Raw genomic sequence first — 27,225 nt, 5'->3', positions numbered from 1 at the left:
CAAGGATTGAGCCTACCGCCCCTGGTGCTTGCAGAGTAGGGGAAGCTGCTGCTGTGCAACGTGCTTCTCCTAGCCTACAGCACCTTCAGCCTCCTTGCCTGCCTCATTGTCTCCAGTGCCAGCGGGCTGTGCCTGTGTGGGGTAAGGCGGGGTCACCTCCCAACTATAGTACTGTACTGTCTGGCAGAAAAAGATTTCCCTGGAACCTAACCCCACCATTTACATTCATTCTTATGGGGAAATTGGATTCGCTTAACATCGTTTCACCTAAAGTCGCATTTTTCAGGAACATCACTACAACGTTAAGTGAGGAGTTCCTGTAGTGGTATTCATTAGAGCCCAGAAATTACAAACCAAAGGACAAAGTTTGAAAAAGTCTTCAGGTCTGCAGTCATGTTTTTATGTAACTCTTACTGAGACCTGATATAAAAGGAAGGAAAATCAAATAAGAACAGTGGCACAGCACATTTATTTCAAACCTGACATGCATATTAGTTTAACTTCCCATTGTGAGTCAGAAAGAACATTTACATTTCTAGAGAACATTGCAGAATAGCTCTTTTCAAGACAAAAAGCAGGCATGTGACTTTTTCATATGGAGTCTTGCTTTTCCCTGTCTTGTCATATTGGATTTCCAGAAGCTTCACCAAGGGCAAAATTTTCATATCTTTTCTGGTCAGCACTGTGAATCTTGAATTTTTCTCTGTAATCTTCTCTTTTGAGTATGGCAAATAAACGTCACCAGTTTGTCTGCCTTATGATCTGATCTCCAGCCTTGCCCGGAAATACCAACCAAAGCCATTCCATTATGTGATGATTTAATTCAGAATTCATAAACTCTTAGGCACTGATTCTACAAACACTTGAGCAAGTGTGTAACTTTACTCATGTGAGTGGTTCCCACTATAGTTCTCTTTTCTGTTATGCCTTACAATAATACGAATACACACTTTATGCTTGCAGTGGAGAGGGGGATGTACATACTTCGTAATTAAATTACTTTTAGGCACTGCCCTGAGTAAAGGATGGTATATAAAGTGGAAAATTCCAGGAATAAGTCCAGGATGCATGATGATTTAAAGACACCCCTGAGGGGCACAATTTCTCCCCACCCCCACTCTGGGTCAGTGAAAGGATGTAGTAATTTATTGCTGGTATAGGCCAGCAGCAAATTGTAACGCCATCTGCATCGGCTTAGCTGTGCTGGTCAGGTTGAAGCCGACACTCCATAATTTCTAACCCCTTCCAGCCCATTCCTCACCCACCTACTCCAAAGCGGGGTGGTATAGAGATTATAGAGGGATTCTTCCACCCTTTCCCTCCCTGAGCATACACTGAGTCCAAGTCACAATCTACCCATCTTGTGTGCAACTTCCAAGGGTTGTATATGCAAATTAGGCACATACTGTTGGTTCATCTATCAGGCTGAATTTAGTATAAAGTGTCTTCTCTGAATGTACAATAATCCTCTGGTTGAAAAGAAAACACTGTAGAAGTAAACATTTAGCTTAATAGGTTTCTCCTGAATGTGAATTTTTCTGACTGGGTAATAAATCCCTGAAAATGGGGGTTGAAAAGGAAAGTGCTGACTGACTCTTAAGTTTAGTGGCGGTTGGTATTACACACAGCTTATGAGTTGGCCTGGAGCCCTTAATTAGAGCAGAACACGCAGTGTCAGGTGTTTATAGTTATTCTTGAACTTCAGTATTGATTTTTGGGAGAGATCTTAATCAGTTTCGTTGGCTCAGAAGTTTGTTTCTTAAATCATTAAGTTACAGCTGCAGCTGTTACATATAGGCTGCTCTAATGACAGTGGTGCGTGCTTCCCATCTTCCTCTAAGGCTAACTAGTATTTGTTCAGTCACTGCTCTGTTGAAGGATGCCTCTGGAGCAGAAATCAGTCAGTAAAATATCATGTCTGTGAAAGCAGCGCAAGTGTCCAGAAGCCAAAATTCAGAGACTGTTTTGGGTTTTTTTTTCTGTACAGCTCATGTAACGTTTCCTCAAAGGAGAAGGAAAAATTTCTTTCATATGCATCATCTTTTATTGTTGAGAAATGCTACACACTGCAGGAGGGAAAAGAAAATGAATCCCAACATTTTATTTATAAACCATCCAAGTACTGCCCCGGAACATGTATATTTTTAGAAACTAGCCCATATGCTATATGGACTTGTCTCTACTTTTAAAAACGTGGTATTGGGAGTAGCTCCCGTACTGCAGTCAGATGTGCAAGGGTAGACCTTTCCTCCCAAAAGGATCCAATGAGGATCATAACAGCCCGATTCCTCTGTGCATAAACCAATAAAGCGAAAAAAGAATTTAAGATGTGGCGTTGATCAGGATGGAGGAGAGTCCTCTTCTAAAAAGGTGCAGAATGTTTACTGGTCTTTTTTTATACCAAAACATTATTGAACACATGGAATTCTTGCCTCTCTGTAGGTCAGTCACTGCTCCTTTTAAAGCAAGGGAATGTCACACACTGCCCACACTGGCTGTGTAAATCCAACACAGTTACAGACTCAAAACAGAGTGCTTTTACTGTACCTAGGGTGACCAGACAGCAAATGTGAAAAATCGGGACGGTGGTGGGGGGTAGTGGGAGCCTAGATAAGAAAAAAGACCCCAAAATCGGGACGGTCCGTATAAAATCTGGGCATCTGGTCACCCTAACTTTACCTGACTAGTCATTGGGATGGAAACAGCCTTGCTATATATACACATTCACAGAACCCTGTTAACTGGTAATATCAAGTTTAAATACAAAGACATTTCAACCTGGTGTTTCCTGCATTTTAGTTCTGATTATTAAAATTCTTATTAAGGTTTCTCTATTTGACTTTCACATGCTGTCTTCTATATCCTTGTATTAAAAAAAAATGTAAAACTACAGTGTACTTGAAAGGTCACATATATTTATGGCTCTTTATGTTCTACCTTGAGCTTCTTCTGCTTCCTGGATTACATTATTTTATTCTCTTTGAATTTGCAAAGTTTAGTCTTGGTATATCTGTAATGTTGATAAACAATAATCATGTTTCTCATTATAGCACATACATTATTAATTTCTGTTACTATCCTTCTCCCGAAATTATATATCTTCCCAATTTATCTTCCTCCTTTTGCTGCTTTTTCTGTTATTTTAAGCACATTGTACCCAGTAATAGTTCCCTTAACAAGGAATCCAGTTGAATGTTTTCCAATATTTTTATTTGACTCAGCCATAATCTTTCACTGTAAGCAGTGACCCCAGAAATGGACTGTTGCAGTCATAATGCCAAGCACCCCTGCCTTTTCTGTCCAATAATTCAGGGACAGTCCACCTTTTGCATTATAACTAAGGCTACAATTTAGTCATGGGTATTTTTAGTAAAAGTCATGGACAGGTCCCAGGTAATAAACAAAAATTCATGGCCCGTAACCTGTCCAAGACTTGTACTATAAATACTCCAGACTAAATCTTGGTTGGGGGGCCACTGCTCAAGGACCGCTGCTTGGGGAGTTCGGGGGGCTGCTGCTTGGGAAGGGTGGGCCCTGGGGCCAGGGCACCAGATGCTGGGGGCCACTGAGCAGCAGCTGCTCCGGCCACCCCCAGGGCTGCCCTCCCGCCGCCGCTCCCACCGCCCCCGGGACAGTAATCAATCCATGACTTCTGCGACCTCCGTGACAGACATGGAGCTCTAATTATAACTGGTACCAGCATGCCTAGTTTCTACATTGTGCCTTGGTATAAGCACTAGTGGATGACTCTCAAAAGATTTGCATGTTTTATCCCATACTTAACTGAATTTTACAACTCTTGGAAAGGACTTTTCCCTCCTCCAGTTCTTAGCCAATCCATAGTGTCTGTCTCCCCATGAAATCCCCATCACAGTAAGTCCAGATGTCTTGTATCTGTAGTTTTCCTTGTCTTTCAACTGATGCTCTCTCTTTAGGGAGCTACACACAACTGACTGCGTATACAGTTGTCTCTTTTCTATTGCTCCTTTTGAGAGGGCCAGAGTGGCTCATTTTCTCTCTCTGGAATAATAAGGCCCTCTTAGTCAGCATCATCTGGCTTAGTTATGAGACCCAGGACCTCTCTGCCACTGTCTTTGTATGCTTTATCTGCAGCTTTCCTGTTGTTGCATCCAAGAATATCTAAAACTCCTAGGAAGTGTAGTGTATACACAACTGGATTGGATTTGGTTCTCTTGAGGAACATTGTGCACTCAGGGAAATAGCTAAAGGAAATCCCAAAGTGATGCCAGGTTTTGAAGATGCAGTAAGAGCAGAGTACAGAAGGCCTGCTAGACTTATTGGCTACCTTCACCAGAAATTCAAAATTAGAAACTAGATTTTCAGCCCAGATTAAGACTTCTTTGTGCCACTTCAATGGCCTGCCTAGTGCTCAGGGGAGGTAGGAAGATGGCTTAGAACCTACTTTGCATCCCTCTAGATGAGGGAGCACCAGAGATGATAAGCACCAAACATGAGTTCAACACAGCTGAAATTTTGAGCTCCAAGTGGAACCTGCAGACAGAGCCAAACTCTAGTCTGACCGAAACTTCAGGCCAGTTCTCATTTTACATGAGAACATAAGAATTGCCATACAGGGCCAGACCAATGGTCTATCTACTCAGTATCCAACTTCGGACAGTGCCAGATGCTTCAGAAAGGATTAACAGAACTGGGCAATTATCAAGTGACCCATCCCCTGTCATCCAGTCCAAGCTTCTAGCAGTCAGATGTTTAGCGACACCCAGAGCATGGGGATCCATCTCTGACCGTCTTGACTAATAGCCATTTATGGGACTATCGTCCTTGAATTTATCTAATTCTTTTTTTAACCCAGTTATACCTTTAGCCTTCACAACATCCCCTGGCAATGAGTTCCACAGGTAGAATGTGCATTGTGTGAAGAAGTACTTCCCTCTGTTTGTTTTAAACCTTCTGGCTGTTAATTTAATTGGGTGAGCTCTGGGTCTTTTGTTATGTGAAGGGGCAAATAACACTTCCCTATTCACTTTTTCCACACCATTCATGATTTTATAGACCTCTATGATATTGCTCCTATGTCATCTTTTCTCTAACAGTCCTGGTCTTTTTAATCTTTCCTCGTATGGAAACATTTCCATACTCCTTATAATTTCTGTTGCCCTTCTATGTCTCATTTCCAATTCTGATATATCTTTTTTGTGATGCGGAAACCAGAACTGCATGCAGTATTCAAGGTGTTGGCATACCATGAAGAGCGAGGGAGAAAAAATGTACACTTTTGCATTATCTCCTTGGTTTGTGCCCATCCCAAACAACAAACAAGTGATACATTTTGAAAATAAATGTCCTGTATTCCACACATTGACATTGGTAGTTTCTTGTTTTTATAACAGAATAGGTAAATATAATCTGGGAAGAAGAAAATACTTGTTTAAACTGAAAGGGACCAGATCCCCAACTGGTGTAATTTGGTCCCATTTCATTGGCTTTTAGGATTAGGTTCTGGCCAAATGTTTTGAAAACCTAGCAAAAGGTCAAAAATTGCAACAAAAATGAGGGAAAGGGGGAATTCATAGATTCCAAGGCTATAAGGGACCAGTGAGATCATTCCAAGGCTAGGGTGACCAGACATCCCGATAAAATCGGGACTATCCCAGTATTGAGCAGTTTGTCCCGCGTCCCAACCAAAGTACGGTCGGGATGCCATTTGTCCTGATATTTTGTTTCGGGCATGGCTTTTTTATTTTATTTATTTTGCTTAGGCAGCAGTGACAGGCAGGGGGAGTGCCTTTTCAATTGTTACACTCATCCGGCACGTCTGGGTCTTCGGCAGCATTTCGGTAGCGGGTACTTCTTTCTTCGACGGCAAGATTTATTTCCCGCTGCCGAACGTGCCGGGTGAGTGTAACAATTGAAAAGGCACTTCCCCTGAGGTGGTCCCAATATTTTGGATTTAGCATCTGGTCACCCTATGTATAACACAACCCATAGAACTTCCCCAAAATAATTCCTAGGACACAGCTGTTAGAAAAACATCCTATCTTGATTTTAAAATGGTCAGTGATGGAGAATCCATGACGGTCCATAGTAAATTGTTCCAGTGGTTAATTACCATCACTTAAAAATTTATGACTTATTCCCAGTCTGAATTTGTCCAACTTCTAGCCATTGGATCATATTGTACCTTTCTCTTCTGGCTTGAAAAGCCCATTATCAAGTAGTTGTTCTCCATGTGGGTACTTTTAGACTCTAATAAAATCACCCCTTAACCGTCTCTTTGTTAAGATAAATAAACTCGAGGAGCTCACTCCATCATTATAAGGCATCTTTTCTTATCCTTTAATCATTCTCATGGCTCTTCTCTGAACTCTCACCAATTTATCAGCACCCTTCTTGAATTATGGGCACCAGAAGTGGACATGGTACTCTCACAGCAGTCACACCAGGGCCAAATACAGAGGTGAAATAATCTCTCTATTCCTACTTGAGATTCTGTTGTTTATACATCCGAGGATCACATTAGTCCTTTTGGCAACAGCCTTTCCGTGGGAGCTCATATTCAGCTCATTGGCCACCACAACTCCCAAATCTCTTTCAGATTTGCCGGGAGAGACCTGTAAACATGGGCCTATGTTCTTTGTTCTCAGATGTATATATTTATATTTAGCCATATGAAAATGCATATTATGTGCTTGCGTCTAGCTTACCAACCAAATGAAAAGGAAACAATCATTGTACTTTTGTATCACTTTCTTTGTACAAACATTAATTTTCTTAATGCCCCAGTGTGATCTGAAAGTATTATGACTTCATAGGGATTACTTGGAGGAGCAAGGCTTACAGCAGTGGGTCCTTAAATTGAAAACTCCTCAGGCAGATAATGTGTCTTAATTCTATGATTTTTAATACAAGCAGGCAACATTTTAGTCATGTTATAGAGAAGCAATTTAAGCATTAACAAAAGCTTCAGAGCACTCCATTTTAGTTATTCCCTACAGTAAAGTGCTTTTCTGATGAGAGATTTCATATCAAGAACTATTGAAGAAAACTAAAGCTGGTGCCACCATGGCCCCTTATACAGCTAAGACCCCATTAGAGTGAAAACTTGAAAGGACTTTTCTTAAAATTACATGCCCCTGTATTCGTTAAGAGCCTTCTGTGTATATAGATTTATGCTTTTGCTAAAGAGAGACAAAAGATACAAAGAGTTCCTGATGGGCATTACTGAGCTGAGAATCACCCAATTTGTGTGAATCCTCTGGGAGCATATTGATGAGAGACAGCCCTCATTGCCCTCCCATTACTACCACCACCTTACAGAAGGGAAGCATAATGGGATTTACCAAGAGTGTGTTCCCTGGAAGGGAAGGGGGAGAAGCTAGTTTGAGACACTTTCAAAGTTACATTTTAAAATCGGCCATTTCCATATTTCATAACAGTGCTTGGGAGCAGCAGCCACCCCTTCTATAAATGTCAGCGCAGTGCTTCGGCTTTCAGATACAGATCCACATGCACAGACACACACAGCTGGCATGATGCCTGCTGTACTGGAGGTATAGGGAGCCTAATGACATGGCCAGCACACCAGAGGGTGATGGTAAACTTTCTGTTCCAACACTAAGGAGCTGCTGTGTGCATGTCACTAGTCTTGACATCCCAAGCCTGGCATCAAGAGACAGCACTCGCCTTTTTCGAAGGAACAGATGAGCTTATGTCACAGCAAGTTCAAATGCCTCTGAAATCTGCATGCTTTTCTTTCCTTTCATCCTGCAATGCCTAAGTGCTGAGTTTTTGATCAAGGTAAAACGCTCCCGATTAGCAGATGGTGAGGTTTGTCACTAATGAAGCTGCATTCAGCAGCAGTATGTAAATTTACACGGGTTCAGCTCCTGTAGGTTCAGCTGTGGTTTCCTGACCTATGGTTGGTGATTGTAAGGGAGAGTATCTGTCCATAGAGTTTCTCAAAATTATAACAAAAAGGGTATTGGAATGTCCTCAGTCTCAGGGTACTATCAGTATTATGGTTGATGATATATAAGTAGGTATATAAGTAGGTAGCGTGAATCTTCTGTGAGTTATAATATCGGTCTGGTCAAAGAAAGGTAGGTCACCAGGAAGGGATGTATCAAACATGAGTCCAACTGAGCAAATTCACTCTCGTGGCACGGAAAGCTTCAATTTCTAAGCAAGGCAGCATTTATAATGCTACTAAAAACAAAGCAGTAAACAAAGTATATGAAGGCTTGACAGTAACATTAGCAAACAGCCACAGTGAAATGACTGAAAAAAAATCAACTCTGCCTACTTGCAAAAATAAGAAAAATGGAATTGTTTTTGACAGACAAGACAATGCAGCTGGGGGGGTCGGAAGAGTTTGTGTTTTGTTTTTTGTGGCTGTGGATGAAAAATTGCAGTATTAGCTTTTAGCCAGAAGAATAAAGACCCCTTTTTTCAGTGTTTTACCTAATTAGGAGAAGTATATTTACACCTAACGTTGAGATATTAAGTTTTATGTAATAGGTAGAGTGGAAACTGGATCATTCAGACTAATTACAACACAGATTTCATATTCTTATATAAACAAAAATTGAGGTTTGAAAGATGTTTCCAACAATGATTGAAATGAGTAAGCTATTTCTAGAGCTGAGCAAGTAATTCATAATAAATAATGAAATTTTATCTTTTTTTTCCAAATTGTCCATGAACAGAATATATTTTCTCAGAATTACTGTTTTCATTGCCCACAAATATTGGTCAGAGTTTTTTGTGAATAATTCTGTGTCTTTTCCAACACCCAAGTAGATCCAATTACAGATAGAAACACTGGTCTGTAGCTCATTACTAGGGCTGTCTGGATTCAGGGGGAAAAATTGAGGGTTGGTTTTTTGTTTTTGTTTTTTTTTTTGTTTTGGTTTTTATTTTTTATGTCCTGCATCAGAACACAAATAGAATCATGGGGCTGGAAGGGACCTCAAGAGGTCATCTAGTCCAGTCCCCTCCACTCATGGCGGGACTAAGTATTATCTAGACCATCCCTCACAGGTGTTTGTCTCTCTGCTCTTAAAAATCTCCAGCGATATCGTTTGATTTTCATGCCAGAATACTCAGCTGGAATGTGGGAGACCCAGGTTCAAATGTCAAATGTCTCTCTGATTCAGAGAAGGAAATTGAACCTGGATCCCTCACATCCATGGCAAGCACCAGATTACAGAATCAGTCTAAATCTTTCCTGTTTGAGCTGTTCCACTTTATATGAGTAATTAATTAATTAAATATTAATTGGACCAGAGAGAGACTGACTCTATAGCTCAGTACTTAGGGCAATCACCTAGGTTGTTGGAGAACCTGTTTCAAATCTCTGCTTCAAATCAGACAGAAAAGGGTTTGAAACCGAGTATCTCCCATGCCAAGTGAATACCCTAACCAACTGGCTATTCTGAGGTAGGTGTCTCGACTTGACCAGAAATTCCATCCTGGACTCTCAGGTCCTTTTGGTGCATCAAGATTTTCCATTTTAAAAAAAAGAGTTTTGTGACAAATTCTGAGTCAGCTCCAGTCATTAGTAAGTGTGCTTTTTGCAAATATTTAGAGTGAAATCCTGGCCCCATTGCCCTTGATGTCAGAGGAACCAGATTTAAACCACACAATTCAGAATTTTAAATGTGAGCAATTTAATTGGACAGGCAGGTCACATGGTGTATTTCTCTTGCCTGGTGGGATCAATGGGAATCAGTGTTCTTGTTGATAATTCATGTTTACAAATTGAAAATTCACTTTCCCACAAGTATGCTGTAAAATATGTTTAAAATGTTCTGTTTCTGTCAGCTAATGTGTCTGGAAACAACTTATCAATTGAAATGTTTATACAAAGGGACCTCAAAAAGGGGGTTGAACACAGCTGTAGCAAATTTATTCAGCAATCTAAGTGATTACTGTAAGTAGCGTTCACTCAGCTCTAGTTAACTTGTTCATCAGAACTGGTCAGGAATTTTCAACCAAATATTTTTTCGTTAAAAAGTCCCAAAGTCAAAACTGAAATCTTTTGTGGCAAAAAGTCAGTTTCCAACAAATTTCTTGACTCAAAAAAATGTTAGAAAAAAGTTTCAGAATTATCAAAACATCCCATTTCAACATTCAGCAAATGAACAATTCTGGCTTTTTGGTTTGAAACAACGTTTCTTTTAGAAATTTACACTAATTAGAGTTAAAAAATAAATTAAAAATGTATCAGTGGACCTAAACTAATTTCTCTTTTCTTTATCTTTTCTTTATGGTTCATGAACAGTTTCAAGATTTTTACTTTTTGACTTGATTTGGAACAAATTTAAATCATAATTCTATGTTTATAACATTATAGCCTTTTATGGTTTAAATCAGTGTGGTTTCATAAATTCGAATCGGTGCATCCTATTAGTGCCATCTTTTCTCTTGTTCCCAAAATAGACTCCAAATAATTTCCTCAAAGTACCATTACCTTGGGGACCCACACCTGCACAGCCACCTGATCCACATATTCCAGAAGTAGAAAGAATCCAAGAAAGAGGAAGCAGGTGGATCAGGAAAAAGGAATGACACACACTGAAACACACAGGCCCTATCCCAAGCCCACCTCTGAATGCCTATCCATTGCCAGGGCTGCCAGTGTGCATTGTGTGAATTTGGGTGTGGCAGGATTACAAAGTTAAATTGCTGGCCAGGTCAGGAGTTGGTCCAATTTCTCACCACAAGTAAGCAGAGAGTATGTATGAGGAAGGAGCAAGCACTCCTCTGAATATCTGCCTTGGATAACTCTTAAACAGGATCAGGACATTTTTAAAAAACAATACAAATGTGGAGGGGTGCATGTGTTAAGTAAACGTGTATGACATGTTTCTCCAGGAAGAAAGGTAGAGTTCTCGGAATGGAGGAGCAGGCATTATGTTATGTCTTTGATATCATAGTGGGGGCACTGATCTTGGAATTGTTTGTTTAATAATGTAAGCAATTAAAGCAAACTTTTTAAAATAAACTTAGTCCATGACCCTCTAATGAGTAGTGCATGGGTACAACGGTGCACCTACATCTTTGCAGGATTGAGGTTTCAGTCAGTGATCCAAAATCCATTAGGAATTGTTTTAGTGATGTCAGTGGCCCTTGGATCAAATCCATAGTGTGTGAGCAGTTGTCATGACACTTGCCTAATTGATTATTTCATTTTAAAGCATCCATGTAAATTTTCCTCCATGTATAATTTGATCAATATCTGTATAGCAAAGCTTTGATTTTCAGCATAGCAGAAGCTAATTGAGCTATTCACATCTGGTAATAGCGAGTTTCATGGGTTTGACTATATAATGGTCTGTAAGAATATATAGTTACCTAGTATCTTCAATGTGTATAGATGCAAAATTATGTATAGGTCATAATAACTTGGGTGAAGAGGTCTATTTATTTCTTTTCATTATTAGATTATCAAGAAAACATGAAAAATCAGCCTAGGTATCTCTTTTCTGTACCCATAGACTTGTAAAAACTATACTAATGGGTGTTCTCCTTCATGCATCATATCTCCCATTTAATTGAGTGAACGGCAGGTGAATTTAGGACTTCATTTATTCAAAGAAATAATTGTATTTAACTGCAGCTGCTTGGAGCTATTGACATATTGTAACCACAGAGAACATTTTAAAAAGAATACCTATGGGATTTTCCAAGTTCTGAGCAAACATTTGCCTTACGTATTTAAAAGCTGGCTGGAGGCATTTTGCATACATCCTAGCATCCTTCCTGTACTGTATGCCTGCCTTCATTTACTGCTTTCCTAGTAATATAACCAGCTTACAAAGAGTTAGGATAATCTAGTCTGTCAGTAATACAATTGGTAATTGAAATTGAAAGTGGTATCTCCCAGGCTCCCTCCATTTTAGTATCTCTCATCTCCTACTAGAAGCCCTGCAATACACCTTTTTGTTTGTGCTCTGAGCAGCAGCAATCAAACTGGGAAAGGGGGGAAAAACAACCATGGAACAAATTGCTTGTCGAGGCAGTTCTTGTTTTGATCCGATTCAGCTGTTTATGTGAAATGGACTCATTTCTCTGTGGCACTCAATTTTATTGCACAGCAGGAAAGAAGCAGTTTGGAATAATACCTGTTCCACCGGCATGTCAGTATAATGAATGCTTACCATTCTCACACACACACACTAGCAAGTTAGTTTGAACAAAATGAAGATTTACATAGACAGAGCTTCACATTCCTTTGGAAAACTTGCTGATGTAATAGATAGAGGCTAGAGCCACTTTACAAGTCCTGCAGCAGAATTGCTGTATGTGTTAAAGGCTCTAAATCCCCCTTTACCTTTTCCTCTGTGGACTACTGAGTCCTAACATTGCTTCTGACAATGATTTTTACCACTGGCCATTTAAAGCATGACCCAGAACTCCTTGAAAGCTCTGTTGTGAAATAAGGAAGTGAAAGAGACAACATGGAAATAATGACAGGTTTCAGAGTAGCAGCCGTGTTAGTCTGTATTCGCAAAAAGAAAAGGAGGACTTGTGGCACCTTAGAGACTAACCAATTTATTAGAGCATAAGCTTTCGTGAGCTACAGCTCACTTCCTCAGATGCATATCGTGGAAACTGCAGCAGGCTTTATATATACACAGAGAATATGAAACAATACCTATTCCCACCCCACTGTCCTGCTGGTAATAGCTTATCTAAAGTGATTTCCAGCACAAATCCAGGTTTTCTCACCCTCCACCCCCCCACACAAATTCACTCTCCTGCTGGTGATAGCCCATCCAAAGTGACAACTCTTTACACAATGTGCATGACAATCAAGCTGGGCTATTTCCTGCATAAATCCAGGTTCTCACATCCCCCCCACCCCCATACACACACAAACTCACTCTCCTGCTGGTAATAGCTCATCCAAACTGACCACTCTTCAAGTTAAAATCCAAGTTAAACCAGAACATCTGGGGGGGGGGTAGGAAAAAACAAGAGGAAACAGGCTACCTTGCATAATGACTTAGCCACTCCAAGTCTCTATTTAAGCCTAAATTAATAGTATCCAATTTGCAAATGAATTCCAATTCAGCAGTTTCTCGCTGGAGTCTGGATTTGAAGTTTTTTTGTTTTAAGATAGCGACCTTCATGTCTGTGATCGCGTGACCAGAGAGATTGAAGTGTTCTCCGACTGGTTTATGAATGTTATAATTCTTGACATCTGATTTGTGTCCATTTATTCTTTTACGTAGAGACTGTCCAGTTTGACCAATGTACATGGCAGAGGGGCATTGCTGGCACATGATGGCATATATCACATTGGTGGATGTGCAGGTGAACGAGCCTCTGATAGTGTGGCTGATGTTATTAGGCCCTGTGATGGTGTCCCCTGAATAGATATGTGGGCACAGTTGGCAACGGGCTTTGTTGCAAGGATAAGTTCCTGGGTTAGTGGTTCTGTTGTGTGGTATGTGGTTGTTGGTGAGTATTTGCTTCAGGTTGCGGGGCTGTCTGTAGGCAAGGACTGGCCTGTCTCCCAAGATTTGTGAGAGTGTTGGGTCATCCTTTAGGATAGGTTGTAGATCCTTAATAATGCGTTGGAGGGGTTTTAGTTGGGGGCTGAAAGTGACGGCTAGTGGCGTTCTGTTATTTTCTTTGTTAGGCCTGTCCTGTAGTAGGTAACTTCTGGGAACTCTTCTGGCTCTATCAATCTGTTTCTTTACTTCTGCAGGTGGGTATTGTAGTTGTAAGAAAGCTTGACAGAGATCTTGTAGGTGTTTGTCTCTGTCTGAGGGGTTGGAGCAAATGCGGTTGTATCGCAGAGCTTGGCTGTAGACGATGGATCGTGTGGTGTGGTCAGGGTGAAAGCTGGAGGCATGCAGGTAGGAATAGCGGTCAGTAGGTTTCCGGTATAGGGTGGTGTTTATGTGACCATTGTTTATTAGCACTGTAGTGTCCAGGAAGTGGATCTCTTGTGTGGACTGGACCAGGCTGAGGTTGGTGGTGGGATGGAAATTGTTGAAATCATGGTGGAATTCCTCAAGGGCTTCTTTTCCATGGGTCCAGATGATGAAGATGTCATCAATATAGCGCAAGTAGAGTAGGGGCTTTAGGGGACGAGAGCTGAGGAAGCGTTGTTCTAAATCAGCCATAAAAATGTTGGCATACTGTGGGGCCATGCGGGTACCCATAGCAGTGCCGCTGATCTGAAGGTATACATTGTCCCCAAATGTGAAGTAGTTATGGGTAAGGACAAAGTCACAAAGTTCAGCCACCAGGTTAGCCGTGACATTATCGGGGATAGTGTTCTTGACAGCTTGTAGTCCATCTTTGTGTGGAATGTTGGTGTAGAGGGCTTCTACATCCATAGTGGCCAGGATGGTGTTATCAGGAAGATCACCGATGGATTGTAGTTTCCTCAGGAAGTCAGTGGTGTCTCGAAGGTAGCTGGGAGTGCTGGTAGCGTAGGGCCTGAGGAGGGAGTCTACATAGCCAGACAATCCTGCTGTCAGGGTGCCAATGCCTGAGATGATGGGGCGCCCAGGATTTCCAGGTTTATGGATCTTGGGTAGTAGATAGAATATCCCAGTCTCTACGTAAAAGAATAAATGGACACAAATCAGATGTCAAGAATTATAACATTCATAAACCAGTCGGAGAACACTTCAATCTCTCTGGTCACGCGATCACAGACATGAAGGTCGCTATCTTAAAACAAAAAAACTTCAAATCCAGACTCCAGCGAGAAACTGCTGAATTGGAATTCATTTGCAAATTGGATACTATTAATTTAGGCTTAAATAGAGACTTGGAGTGGCTAAGTCATTATGCAAGGTAGCCTGTTTCCTCTTGTTTTTTCCTACCCCCCCCCCCCCCCCAGATGTTCTGGTTTAACTTGGATTTTAACTTGAAGAGTGGTCAGTTTGGATGAGCTATTACCAGCAGGAGAGTGAGTTTGTGTGTGTATGGGGGTGGGGGGGATGTGAGAACCTGGATTTATGCAGGAAATAGCCCAGCTTGATTGTCATGCACATTGTGTAAAGAGTTGTCACTTTGGATGGGCTATCACCAGCAGGAGAGTGAATTTGTGTGGGGGGGTGGAGGGTGAGAAAACCTGGATTTGTGCTGGAAATCACTTTAGATAAGCTATTACCAGCAGGACAGTGGGGTGGGAATAGGTATTGTTTCATATTCTCTGTGTATATATAAAGCCTGCTGCAGTTTCCACGATATGCATCTGAGGAAGTGAGCTGTAGCTCACGAAAGCTTATGCTCTAATAAATTGGTTAGTCTCTAAGGTGCCACAAGTCCTCCTTTTCTTTTTGCAACATGGAAATAGTTCTTGTGAGGTTTTTTTTTATTATTTGCTACTGTTGCTCCTCTCTCAAGTGTCTCTCTGTAGGCCAAATCCTGCCAGATGCAGCGTGCCAGCTCTGAAGTTCTGAATGCCCTCAACTCCCACTGGTTTCACCCATGCTGGACCAGGCCCTAATTAGCAAGAGTCTTTCCTTTAATTTAGCTCTATCTTTTTCCCAGCGTGCTGCCAGTAATGCTGTATGCCTGCCAGCTACACAGGAGAATTTCTGAAATTCAAACCGAGAAACCTTTCTTCAGTGTAGTGAAGTCAGGCATGCTGGCTAGCTAATGGGAGTTTTTGGGAGAGAACCTGTGAACTTCACACAGACATCTTTAGTGCCTGACAATACCAGCACAACTAGATATCTCTAGATGTTATAGAAATTGGGAGTCAAGGCATAGCCTGTCATATCATGTCTAGTTTATATGGTTAATAGACAGTCTTTTAAAGGAGGAAAAGTCTGATGCATGAAGCATCAACTGTCAGTCAGAATGTGTTGGTATTTAGCAGGGATCCCAAACACATACATCAGATGTTGGGGACGACTCAGTAGGAAACATCTGAAATCTCTCCCTGATGCTTTGACTGCAGAATGATTGCTTTTCTGAGTTTTTGTTTTTTAAGTAGCCCTTTCTATAAGCCGTTCAAAAATGTAGCAAGACCCTGATAAGACCATTCAGTGTATCCTCATTGATCAAACAGTGTTTTCATGCTAATCCAAATTTCGCACTGATTTTGTCGGAAGAAATTGGTTAGTGACTTTGAATGTGCACCTTCAGTCTTGCACTTGAGAAATTCCTGGCAAAATATGGGTATGCCTCAACATCAGAATGACATGGTTTTGTCCTTCATGAGAGTCAAAGACAGAGATGGGTGAAGTGCGTGGAAAGTTTAGGCTCACTGGTGTATAACAAACCTCCAGGGGAAAACTTTATTTGCTATCTAGAATTCTCAGGAGAAGTCTTGACGTTTTAACATGCATACAAACTTGTCACTTCAGGACTTCACTGACATGCAAACTATAAACTCACAGATGTTTACAGGCATTTCATTCATCTAGGACGGGACTAACTTACACAACTATGAAGAAGGAAGAACTGCTAAAATTATGGTTCACTGAAGGATTTTTAAGTCAAGGATTCTACCAAAGTAGTTGGTGACAGCTCAGACATGGACACTTAGATGCTGCCTGTTTCCCCATCCAAATGACTAATTGAGTCTATCCTGTCAAGCTGCTTCTTGGTTATGTTTTCTTGTTTTGTATTCTCTGCTTCATTGGTTGCTGCTTTTGTGTTTATTCACAGTACCGCCATAAATAGTGCAATTAAGGCTACTTAAAAGATTAACATTGTCACCGCAGGCATTGCAGAGGAGAATAAAATCTCCATCACAGTGCATTTTCTCTGGCAGGTACCATGGCAAAGCAAATTCATTGAAGCAGCCATAGTGGTACATACATGTCTCTGGACAGAATAAACATATAACCTCAAAACTCATAAATACAAAAAAAACCAAACAAGCAAACTAAACATCCCTAGACTTCTATCAAAAGGGTGAGGGGACTGCTGTTTATATGACTCTAGAATGCTGTCTCTGTCTCTGTTGTTGAAGAGATCAATTGTTCCCACTTAAACGTGTTCCATTTTCAAATGTTTCAATGTTCAGTACACTTTGCTATCTCAGAATAACTACCAAATTATCTCAATTGCTTAGCAACCAATCATTTGAAATCTTGTAGCTTAGTCACAGGGTAGGTATGATGAGCTTTATAGTTGCCACCAAATACCAAAGTGCCATAATGGAAATTAACTAAAAATTGGTCTCTCAGCAATACTAACTGGTAGAATTTGGAGAGAGCTATGAATGGAATAACATAAGCAATTCTTCTATGTTTTTCATTTATAATATTGCTAGGAGATTGAATCTGAGCTTCCAGACAAGCCTGAGGCAGAAGAGAGAAAAAAGTTGAGTTCCAGCCATAAAATACATTTTCATACATTTCAATTCTAGGTTGTGTATGACTATTCAGTGTGTATGAACTCTTAGTGTATCTATTTTTGCTCTGCTAGATAGAGAAACCTTAAATGTCTGATTAGGTCCACATCCACAATGCATTTTATGAACAGAAGGGATTCTTCAAAAATGATCAGAAAAGAATGGCAGGGAGGCAAAATCACACATTATGATGTGGTTTTAACAATCCCACTTTAAAAAAAGAGCACAGATCTATGTAGACTTTTAAGCAATTCCTTTAAACCACGTCCTCAGCCTACATCCTGTGCCCTTTTCTTTAATGGCTGCCACTACGGAACGTCAGAGTCTATATAGCTAAGAGCATATCAGTGGATTATCAAAATAAATGCACACATTGAATTTGAGAATTATACATAAATCAGATAGTGTACATGTTTTCTCTCCTTTCGCGTTTTTCTAGGAGCAGCACAAGGGAAAGGGAAGCTATCTGCAGAGGCAATGACAGTTGAAAATCCATGTGACACAGAAAACATTTCAAGTAATGATGGTATGGTTGTTTGGTGTTTTAATATCACATAACACAAATCTAGCATGCTGACTAGATACATAGAACTAGTAGAGATGCCTTATCTAAGGCGTGTGTGTGTGAAACTGGCTCCTTTTTTAAAACAAATATTGTGAACTTTCTCTAACGTTTCTTATCCCATTATAAAATTCAAAACATATAAAGATTTTAGTAGCTACCCCCAGGCATCCTAGCTCTTGGGTTTTGCAATTTCAGGTACAATTCCACAGTGATAAGTGCTTTATAAATGCTGATATTTTAGATATACAGATCTAAATATTCAATATTGGCTCATCCAAAGGGCCATTTTCAACAGTTTACTAAGAGAATATGGATGTTGGTTTCCAGCCATTATTAGCTTGCTCACTCTTTTCACTGCTTTAATAATGTGGTGACCATTCCATTCCTTTTATTTCAGTTTTTAAAAAAAAAACAAACAAACCTGCATCTTGATTTACTGACACAATAGGAATAAGAGAAAGATGAAAAGATACCTTAGGAAATTCCAAAACCAACAACTTTGTTTCAAAGTTTCAGTTTTGTTTCAATTTCCTGGTCACATCATTTGCAAAAGCCATGCAATTAAAAGCAAGGAAATAAACAGTTAACAACATCACAAATTTTACACCATCCATATAAAGAACATAAGCTAGATACTCTCAAGTAAAAAGAAAGAAATGAATATTTTGTCACAACACAACCTTACTCTGACCATAAATAAATGCACTCCTTCCTTAATAATCTGGGAATATAAATAAAACTATATAAAAAGGATTAAATATTTATTAGAAAATATCTGAAGAAACTAATGATGTTTGCAATTATTGGCTTAATTCAACACCTTTCTTTCATTGGTAATCTGGGAATATAACACACACACAAATCTTTCGGGGAAAAAACAACCACCACCAAGAGGTTTCTCTTCTTCCCCTTTTATCCATCTTCTCTATTTAGATTATCAACTGCCACTCCTGACTAGTTGCCCTATAGCAAATAGTTTCATTGCTTGTGAGAGGATGCCCCACCTCTGAGGCACACTAGCATAGCCAATGGCGGCTGTCGTGCTTTCTGTAATATGGGCCATATGCTTGGTTATTCCGAAGCTTTCCCTCTCTCCTCTGACTGGGAATGCATTCACTTCTCCAGCTATGGGAAAATCTTTCTCTAGTAATGTTGAGAGCCACAAAGGAGCCCACTGCTGAGGGGAGAAGTGTTAGTGACTCAGAGGAGTGATCCAAAACCACAAAAATTTAAAGGGACAATTTTGGAGACTCTGTACAGAGAAACATTGTAGGGAAATTCCCATCTTCATTTTTTTTAAAAATCCCTTTCCCATTTGATGTTCACTGAGTTTATGTTCAACCTCAGTGAAATTCTCAACCTGCCCTGTGAGGCTGAGCCTCAGACTTACAAGGTGCTCCTTTTGGTATGTAGAACAAAACACCCTAGGCCCTTAACCTATCCCCTCCGTGACACTTGTAAGGTTATCCAATTTATTTGAGCATGAGCTTTCGTGAGCTACAGCTCACTTCATCGGATGCATCCGATGAAGTGAGCTGTAGCTCACGAAAGCTCATGCTCAAATAAATTGGTTAGTCTCTAAGGTGCCACAAGTACTCCTTTTCTTTTTGCGAATACAGACTAACACGGCTGTTACTCTAAAGCCTGCAGTGCTGCTCCGTAATCGCCCAAAGAGGTTGCTGAGAAATGTGAAGTATATCTCCCCATCAGCACCCCCAGCACCCCCCCCCACACACACACACACATCTGAGCAGGATTGCACAGTCCACAGGGAGATGATTGGCTGCTTGTCACAGGAATAAAAATGAAGGCAGGCTTACCGGGTTTTGATGCTTTGGTCTGATATAACTAAACATCCATTTAATTAAAAATGAAATGAATTAAATTTCACAAGTAATTAGTCTAGCGTATGAACTAGGTCTTTTGGTATTCTCAGGAAAACAAGCACATTAAATTGGCTGACATTTTGAGGTTTTGAAAAAGCTGCTACTGCACACGCACAATGGCTCCTTTCCTTAATGGGTTTTGATTGTGCATTCCATTTCTGCTATGCAAAAGCCTATTAAGAGTAATCCACAAACCATAGCTAAACACATGTTCCATCATTTCTCCATAATCTGGAGTGGATACTTTTCCTATTACACATTCATTCCTTACACCACATGAGCTATTACCGCGTCTGCTTTGAATATGCACGATGAATCATTCACAAATAACTCATCAAAACCCGACCAGGTGTATTGACATGATATTGAGTCAGAAGGAGCTTCACACCCCGCAACACTGAAGCAGGGCATTTTTTCCTTTTTGCTCAGTTTTCAAAACTTTCATTTGGATGCTACGGTTTTCCCAAGAGACTCCAACTGTCAGCAATGGATGCACAAAAATGCCCATACCAAACACTTAAATACTACCGTAAAAATAAATGACAAAAATGGGTTTACCATAAAGAGTCTTGTTAAAACCCACAAAAATAAAGCAGTTCAGAACAAAGGCTGAGAGTGCACACTGAAATCATCCCGTTTTATTTAGGCATAGCTAGGACCTCATGAACAAATCTCCTGTGCCATATGTTCTGTGATTCCTTTGGCACTATACAGAGAGTGAGACAGCCTTCCTTTTGAATTATACCTTGTTTTTTATATTTAATTAAAAGCGTGTGATGCTTTTTTATTATTTAATGTTACACTATTTAAACCATTAAAAAATGTGAGATCAGCATTTAATTGCGATGTAATTAGTGATGGGTCCAAATTCTGAAGTTTAGGTCAGAATCCAGACCCAAACTTTTCCCAAAGTTTAAGGTGTTCAAATCCAAGATTTTTGTTTGGGCTATTATAGAGACTTTGAGAAAATTCAGATCTAACCAAAAGTCTGGGGGAAATCTAGATTCAGAGGTTCTCTAATAATTTTGATGTGTATCTTATTACAGAACTGTTCATAATCTACATTAAATAAGGAAACCACTAAGATGATCTTATATATATATAAGAGAAAGCTACAAAGACTTACAGCAAAGATATTTTAGTGCTCTATTCACTTAGGTTAGGAGCAGCTATTACTTGCCAGGATGAACTTGACTGAAGTTTGACAACCTTATTGTTTTGTTTTCAGCTGAAATGAATAGTCAGGTTGAAAGTATAAATGAACTTTCAGAAATGCAGCCGGAAGATTAACAAATAGGTAAGTCTCCTACGACCAGTGTTTCTCTGCAAGTATGCATATCCATGCAGATTCTGTTTGGAAAAAAAGATCTGTTGTATTAATGGCCCAAAGGTGTAAACATGACCCAATCACTGTCTAACATTAAACAGTGTTAAACAAGGTCTGGGATTTGGTGTACAGAGACCTCAGCCTGCTTAGTACCATAGCAGACACACCATTAAACACCCTTTTAACCTTTTACTAAAGATACAGAAAAGAAGGAAAAACAGTTAAAGCATTTGAAATGCAAAGCATTAAATAAGGCTTTCATTTTAACAAGATTTCGTGCTCCTTTAGCTGGAGAGAATTTTTAGAAAGAAACACACACACCTTTGTTTGACAGTCCCTTAGATGATATCAAAAATGGCAATAATGGTCTTATTGGGGAAAAGAGCAGACGTTTATTGAGATGAGCTGGAGTTGCTGCTGTTAAAGTCCAGTCCTGTTTCATCCCAGGAGGTAGTTGGGATTCAGCTGGAGCTGGTAGGGAGGGTAATATCATGTGGGTCCATCTCTCTGGCCTGGTCTGGTCAGGACATCCCTCAGGATTAGGATGAAAAAGGTCCAGTGTGCTACCCAATGGGGTGGCAACCATGATGGTAAAGCTGTTCCAGCAGCCTCTCTCTCTTCTTCCATATTCTGCCCACAAAGTCTCTTTCTTTCAGGACCCAGAAAGGGAGTGGTGGATGGAACAGCTCAGGTGCTCATTATTTTGTCCGCCAATTAGGCTAATATTAGACTCACACAATTTGGTTCGTTAATTTCCAGTTCCACATCTTCTGTTTTTACTAAGAATGATTTTAACATAATCCTTTAACTACATCATTAGGTCCTTTCATTTAGTTTTTCTGTCTCCTTTTCATACCTTTTCCCATCAATGTTTATTATAATAGATTATTGTGACATGTTATGAATTTTTGCATATTTTTACAGTTGATCTCATGTTTAGGCCCAATTATTACAACAGATCTACATACTATGATTAAAATTGGGGTGACCAGATATCCTGATACTATCAGGACCATCCCGATATTCGGAACTTTGTCTTACAGAGGCAACTATTACACCACCACCCTCCCGCCCCATCCCCCAAAAAAAGTGTCCCGATTTTTCACACTTGCTATCTGGTCACCTTAATTAGAATATACAGAATTAGAAAAAGCAAAATGGGGGAAAGTATTAATTATGTGACATTAATTGTCACATAAATAATATAATAGCATTCTGCAACTGTAATGTATTTAGACTGTGTATGGTCTTAGATCAACAGAACCCAGATAGCAACAATATTAGCAATGGAAAAGTAACTGAATGTTTTTTTGTCATTGCTTAGGAAAATGAAAAGCAATTTATACTAATTGGAATTAAGTTCAGTTCTCTGAAATCTGTATTCTGGGAACAACAGGTTTGTGTCATGAGGCTTTTATGCCCTTGGCTCTACAATGCCTAATGTCACTTCTAACTAGACTCCTGTAAAACAAGGCTGAAGTCAGTTGGCTGCCTTTTTGAGCTTTACTGCTTTATATACTGAATGATGGTGCCATTGCACAAGTGCACAATTGTTATTGCAGCAGAAATGGAAACGAATAGTTATGTTCATAGACAATAAACAGTCTGACTCCTCAATAAAAATGAGTAATCTGCTAGAGATAAAAAGTCCCTGGCACACCCCAATTACAAAAGAAAATGTTGATCCCTGCTGAAGATATGCAGTTTCAAGCATTACTACACACCTCTCCCCCTGTATAGGGCTATTATAAGATTCTAATATCATATATAGCAAGATGTGTTATTTATGCTCGTAATGGGATTTCATGTAGCTCAAGACCAAATATAGAAGCTTTACAACAGCAGCAGCTTTGTCACAGAGATTTAAAAAGCAAGGTCTTATTACAGTGTATATCCCTTTGTCCTTGTCAGTATGTTGACAATATGCTGCCATACTGCATGAGAGAGAGAAATATGGCTGATGGATCCCCATTGAAAAGTAGTGAAGCAAAAATAAAAAACATCTTAAGGATTACTTCTGCAGTTCTCCCTTTCTTTTTCACCTTTTCTTAGCTTCTGATTATGCATTCTGTTAAAATGCTTACCATTTAAAAATAGATTAAAAGGCTAATACCGTCATTGATTTTAAAAATATATTTATCAGTTATAACTGCTTTCACATAAATGGAAAGAAATTTGTCTTTCATACATTGTTTTCTCACTAAAATTAGTACATGCATATGTTTTGGGATGAGATCATTTAAACTCTGCTCTATGAAAGTGAAGCTTGCATTAATAATACAATATTTAGCATTCAACTAATTAATTTTCTCAATTCCAGTGTGAGGTACTGCAGTACTGCTCCCATTTTACAGAGACGAAAACTGAGCCGGAGGGGTGAAGTGACTTGCCCAGTCTCTGTAGTATTTCAATGACAGATCCAGGATTAAAACTAAGGCATGAATTACGTTCAGCTGTTTGCTCAGTCCCCCAAACCATACTGCCGCTCTGCTTTGATTGCAAGCAGCCAGGTCCACACAGTGAAAAATCGATCATCTTGTTAAACTTTAAAGGCTCTGAACTCTCTAGGGTCTTTAGGACCAAGCAGATATCTTTGGGACAGTGGTTTACTGTTATTTTAAGAGCGTTCTATACACTATTCCCAAAATGCATATCAAAAATCCCTAAGAACTCTTGCATGATTACTATGCCCTTGATGTCAACAAACATAAGACACATTATTCAGCATTTTGTTTTTAAAAAACAAAAAATATACTCTAGGAATTATTTGGGAGGAGTTCTGTGGCCATTACTATACAGGATATCAGACTAGATGAGCACCAGGGTCCCTTATAGCCTTGAAATCTATGGAATTTTTGAGTTTCTAATCACTATTACACAATAATGCCAGCCATCAGCACCATTAATGCATACAGCCATAACATCACCGTAGTTGATTCCTGCCCACTTTGTTGTTGCTAGTGCCAAAATCACAGCTGCTTCATGCCTCTTTATTTTAGCCCTGTTTGAGGACTGTGTTATCAAATACTTCCATGGCACCTTGCTTGCCTATATGTTCATAAAGTACTGTCCACACATGTGATGCTATTGGAAATAATAGTGTCTTATTTTACTGCTGTTACATGCCTCCCATATTTTGCACGTGTGTTTGGCAACAGAGACGTGAGGAAACTGTATTAAAAAGACCCAGCTAGCCATTTGGGTCCCTGAAAACTTTTGATTTTGATTAAATGAACTATATCGGTTTTTTTCTCCCTATCACAGAGGAACAATATGAGAGAAGAGAACAATGGGGTGAAACGTGAACGGCAGTCATTAGCATTGTATGGCATCATTCTAACTATCGGCAGAAAGCGCATCGGAAGGTGCCCCATGGGATGGGAGGGGAAGGGAGATAAGGGAAAATGAATGTTTGTTTTAATTCCTCTTAATTCTCAATTGCATTTTGTTCTGTAAACCTGTTTTAAAAGAAAAAAAAGCTTCCCTACTTTGGTCATGATGTCCCACTTCAAGCAATCTTTTGCATTGTCCTGGCAGTTACAGCAACTTCTAGGTCCTGGGTAATATTGGAGATGCTTATTCTCCCCCCCCAACACACACACATACACTCTTATCACTAGCCTCTGAATCTCATTTCCCAATGAGGGCACATCATCCAAGCAACTGATGGGAATGGGATTTTTTTGGATTCTCTGGGATAAATTTGGGGCTTTGGCTTGAGGATGTGGACTGCCACAAAGCATCATAAATCACAGAACACTGTGTATCTTAGGAATTTTAAGAACAGCTGTTCCAAACTATCCCTGTATTAATAGTGAAGTTATAGCACAGTGCCCAACTCCAGCAACATCAGTCAGGAATTCCTGACTGCAAGTACCAGTGCAAAATATTTAGAGCTTTTAGAACAATGACCCCTGCCACTATGGAGATAGTAAAAGAGCTAGAAGGAGTGTTTCCTAGTGCACAGTAGAATCCAACCTAAGCTTCACACTATAAACTTGGAAATCTGGATGCTTCAGGATGTCGTATTGCTGTATTGCTCACTGGGAGAATGGAGACGTCTGTTGCCCATTGCTGATCTATCTAAATCTTCTGGTCATAGCACAGCATGTGATGCAAAGTAATGCAGTTAGTGCATCGATTCTGTTCTCTTCTAGTGAATTTGCACTTCTAAAAGTAAATAATTATTTTAAGTGGGTACTTAAAGTACCTGTGGGCAACTAATACTTTGCACAGCCTGTGAGTAATGGAGGATAACAGGCATTCTGCATCTAGCACATCTTTAAATATAGTTTATGGCTTTAACAACTTCACTGTACCTTGTGTCAGCCCTCATTATATTTTCTACTGCATATGCATGATTTTTAAAAATGCAATTAACAGTTATTTCGTTAAGAATGTTTTACCATATGTCATTTGTTCTGCCAGCAAGTGCTGCATTCAGAAAAGAGGGCTTATGTACATTTTTTCAACAGTACTGTACATTAAATTGATACACGAGACTGAAGGAGCACACAGCATGTGTCCAGGGTCTGATGTTCTGCAAAATATAATGGTGTTAAATACAACTAGAGCTTTTTTTTTTTTTAAACATTCCGAGATTCTGGTTTTGCTTGAATATGTACGCTCTTTCCCCCAATCCTGAAATGATGACTGACTGGCACGCAAAAAAAAAAAAAAAAAAAAGTTGAGAGGAGACTGAAATGTATTGGCCCTATTCTGATCAATGGATTTGTGCCAAGTTCACACTGATATAACTGTGAGCCCTGTATGTATATAAACAGTTTGACGGCTGCTGGCATTTGCAGGTTGATCGGAAATAATGACGGGACAAACCGGGATCTAAAACAAGACCTGCAGATTTGTCTCTGGGAGTGTGGCCACTAGGAGTGCCTGACATCTTCCAATGAGCTGATTTTATGTGCCTCTAGCATTGGAGCCGCTTGATGACCCCAAGGGGGAGGAGGGCATTGTCTGCAGTCACTTCCTGTGGCATTGTTAGGGAACATGGGGTGGAGGCTTCCAAGGCTTTTGGATTTCTGTTTGGAGGCTAGTAGATATTTCTTTTTGAGCATGATCAGCTTTGAAAGAAACTAGGTTTCAGATGTAATTAATCCTGTTAGTGCCTGTTAAAACAGTGCCAGGATTATACTATACTTACTACGTGGGGTCAGAATGCATTTTGGACATCCCTTCCCCTACCCTTAGACGCTTCTATGCCTCTCTCCTTTTCCATTCCTGTTAGCTTGACCGAAGGTATCTTCGGGACCACACCCCTGAATGTTATTTTCCTTCTGTCCCTACATTTGTTTCTGGCTGATTCCAATTGCAGCAGTCAAAGGACCAGCAGCTTGTGTATCTGCATGATGCACATACAGTATGTTTCATTATCAAATGATTTCTCTTTAAATAGCCTGTCATAATAGAACCGATACCATTTCTGAGGGAAAAAATAAATGTACTGGGTAACAATAATGTTAATCCTCCATTTGTGTGTGTCCTCTTTAAAAAGGCAAAGATTGAAGGGCTCCCTTTGTTTGTAGAGCTAGGGAAACTCCTCCATAAAGCATTTGGAAAGTCAATTGGTGTAAGCGTTCTAAAGCGTGGTGGGAAACTGTGTGAGCCAGATTTTCAGTTTTAAATTGTCATAGCTCCACTGAGTGGGGCTGAGGTAGGGCAATATCCACAAGGCATGGATCTGGTCCTATGTATTTAATTCTGAAGTTGTACATGTATGATTTTCACAGTCTTCCACGTACAACGCTAGAGAACTGCAGGCTGCTGCTAGCTGAGTATCCTCAATGTTAGTGAGATTCAGGCTCAGCAAGGAGCAGACAAGGAAGATCAATGCGAGAGACTGATTAAAGAGGGGTGTTCAAAAATATACAGAGAGACAAGACAATCCTTAAACTCCTTGGCAGTACTGACTGATATTAAAAATAATTAACTCCACAAATACTTCAGGTTAGAGACTCCTTATAACCAGTGACAGTAATTTCATTGCTACCCTCGTTTAACCTTGGTTCTCTTTAACAGCAGTGATTCTTTGAAGCTGTGAAACTTTTGCCTGAGGACTCTGCAGCAAGTGTGAAGCACAGGCAGGAAGTGTAGAGTAAGAAAATGTATG

The 27,225-nt window shown here is 39.9% G+C and overlaps 1 protein-coding gene across 3 annotated transcripts in view; it reads left to right on the top strand.

The window, feature by feature from the left end:
• MACROD2 (mono-ADP ribosylhydrolase 2) overlaps positions 1–25,792 on the top strand; it is a 1,326,034-nt gene extending 1,300,242 nt beyond the window's left edge. For all 3 annotated transcript variants that reach the window (XM_084624011.1, XM_084624010.1, XM_084624009.1), the window contains 3 exons: positions 17,760–17,846; positions 21,000–21,068; positions 24,363–25,792. In XM_084624011.1, coding sequence (XP_084480137.1) covers positions 17,760–17,846; positions 21,000–21,061 — 149 coding nt within the window. In that variant the 3' untranslated portion in view covers positions 21,062–21,068; positions 24,363–25,792. The remainder of the gene's footprint in view (positions 1–17,759; positions 17,847–20,999; positions 21,069–24,362) is intronic.
• Positions 25,793–27,225: the final 1,433 nt, after the last annotated feature.

This window comes from Lepidochelys olivacea, assembly GCF_965140295.1.
Source record: "Lepidochelys olivacea isolate rLepOli2 genome assembly, chromosome: 3".
Taxonomy (NCBI): domain Eukaryota; kingdom Metazoa; phylum Chordata; order Testudines; family Cheloniidae; genus Lepidochelys; species Lepidochelys olivacea.
This window is presented reverse-complemented; position numbering and strand designations above follow the sequence as displayed.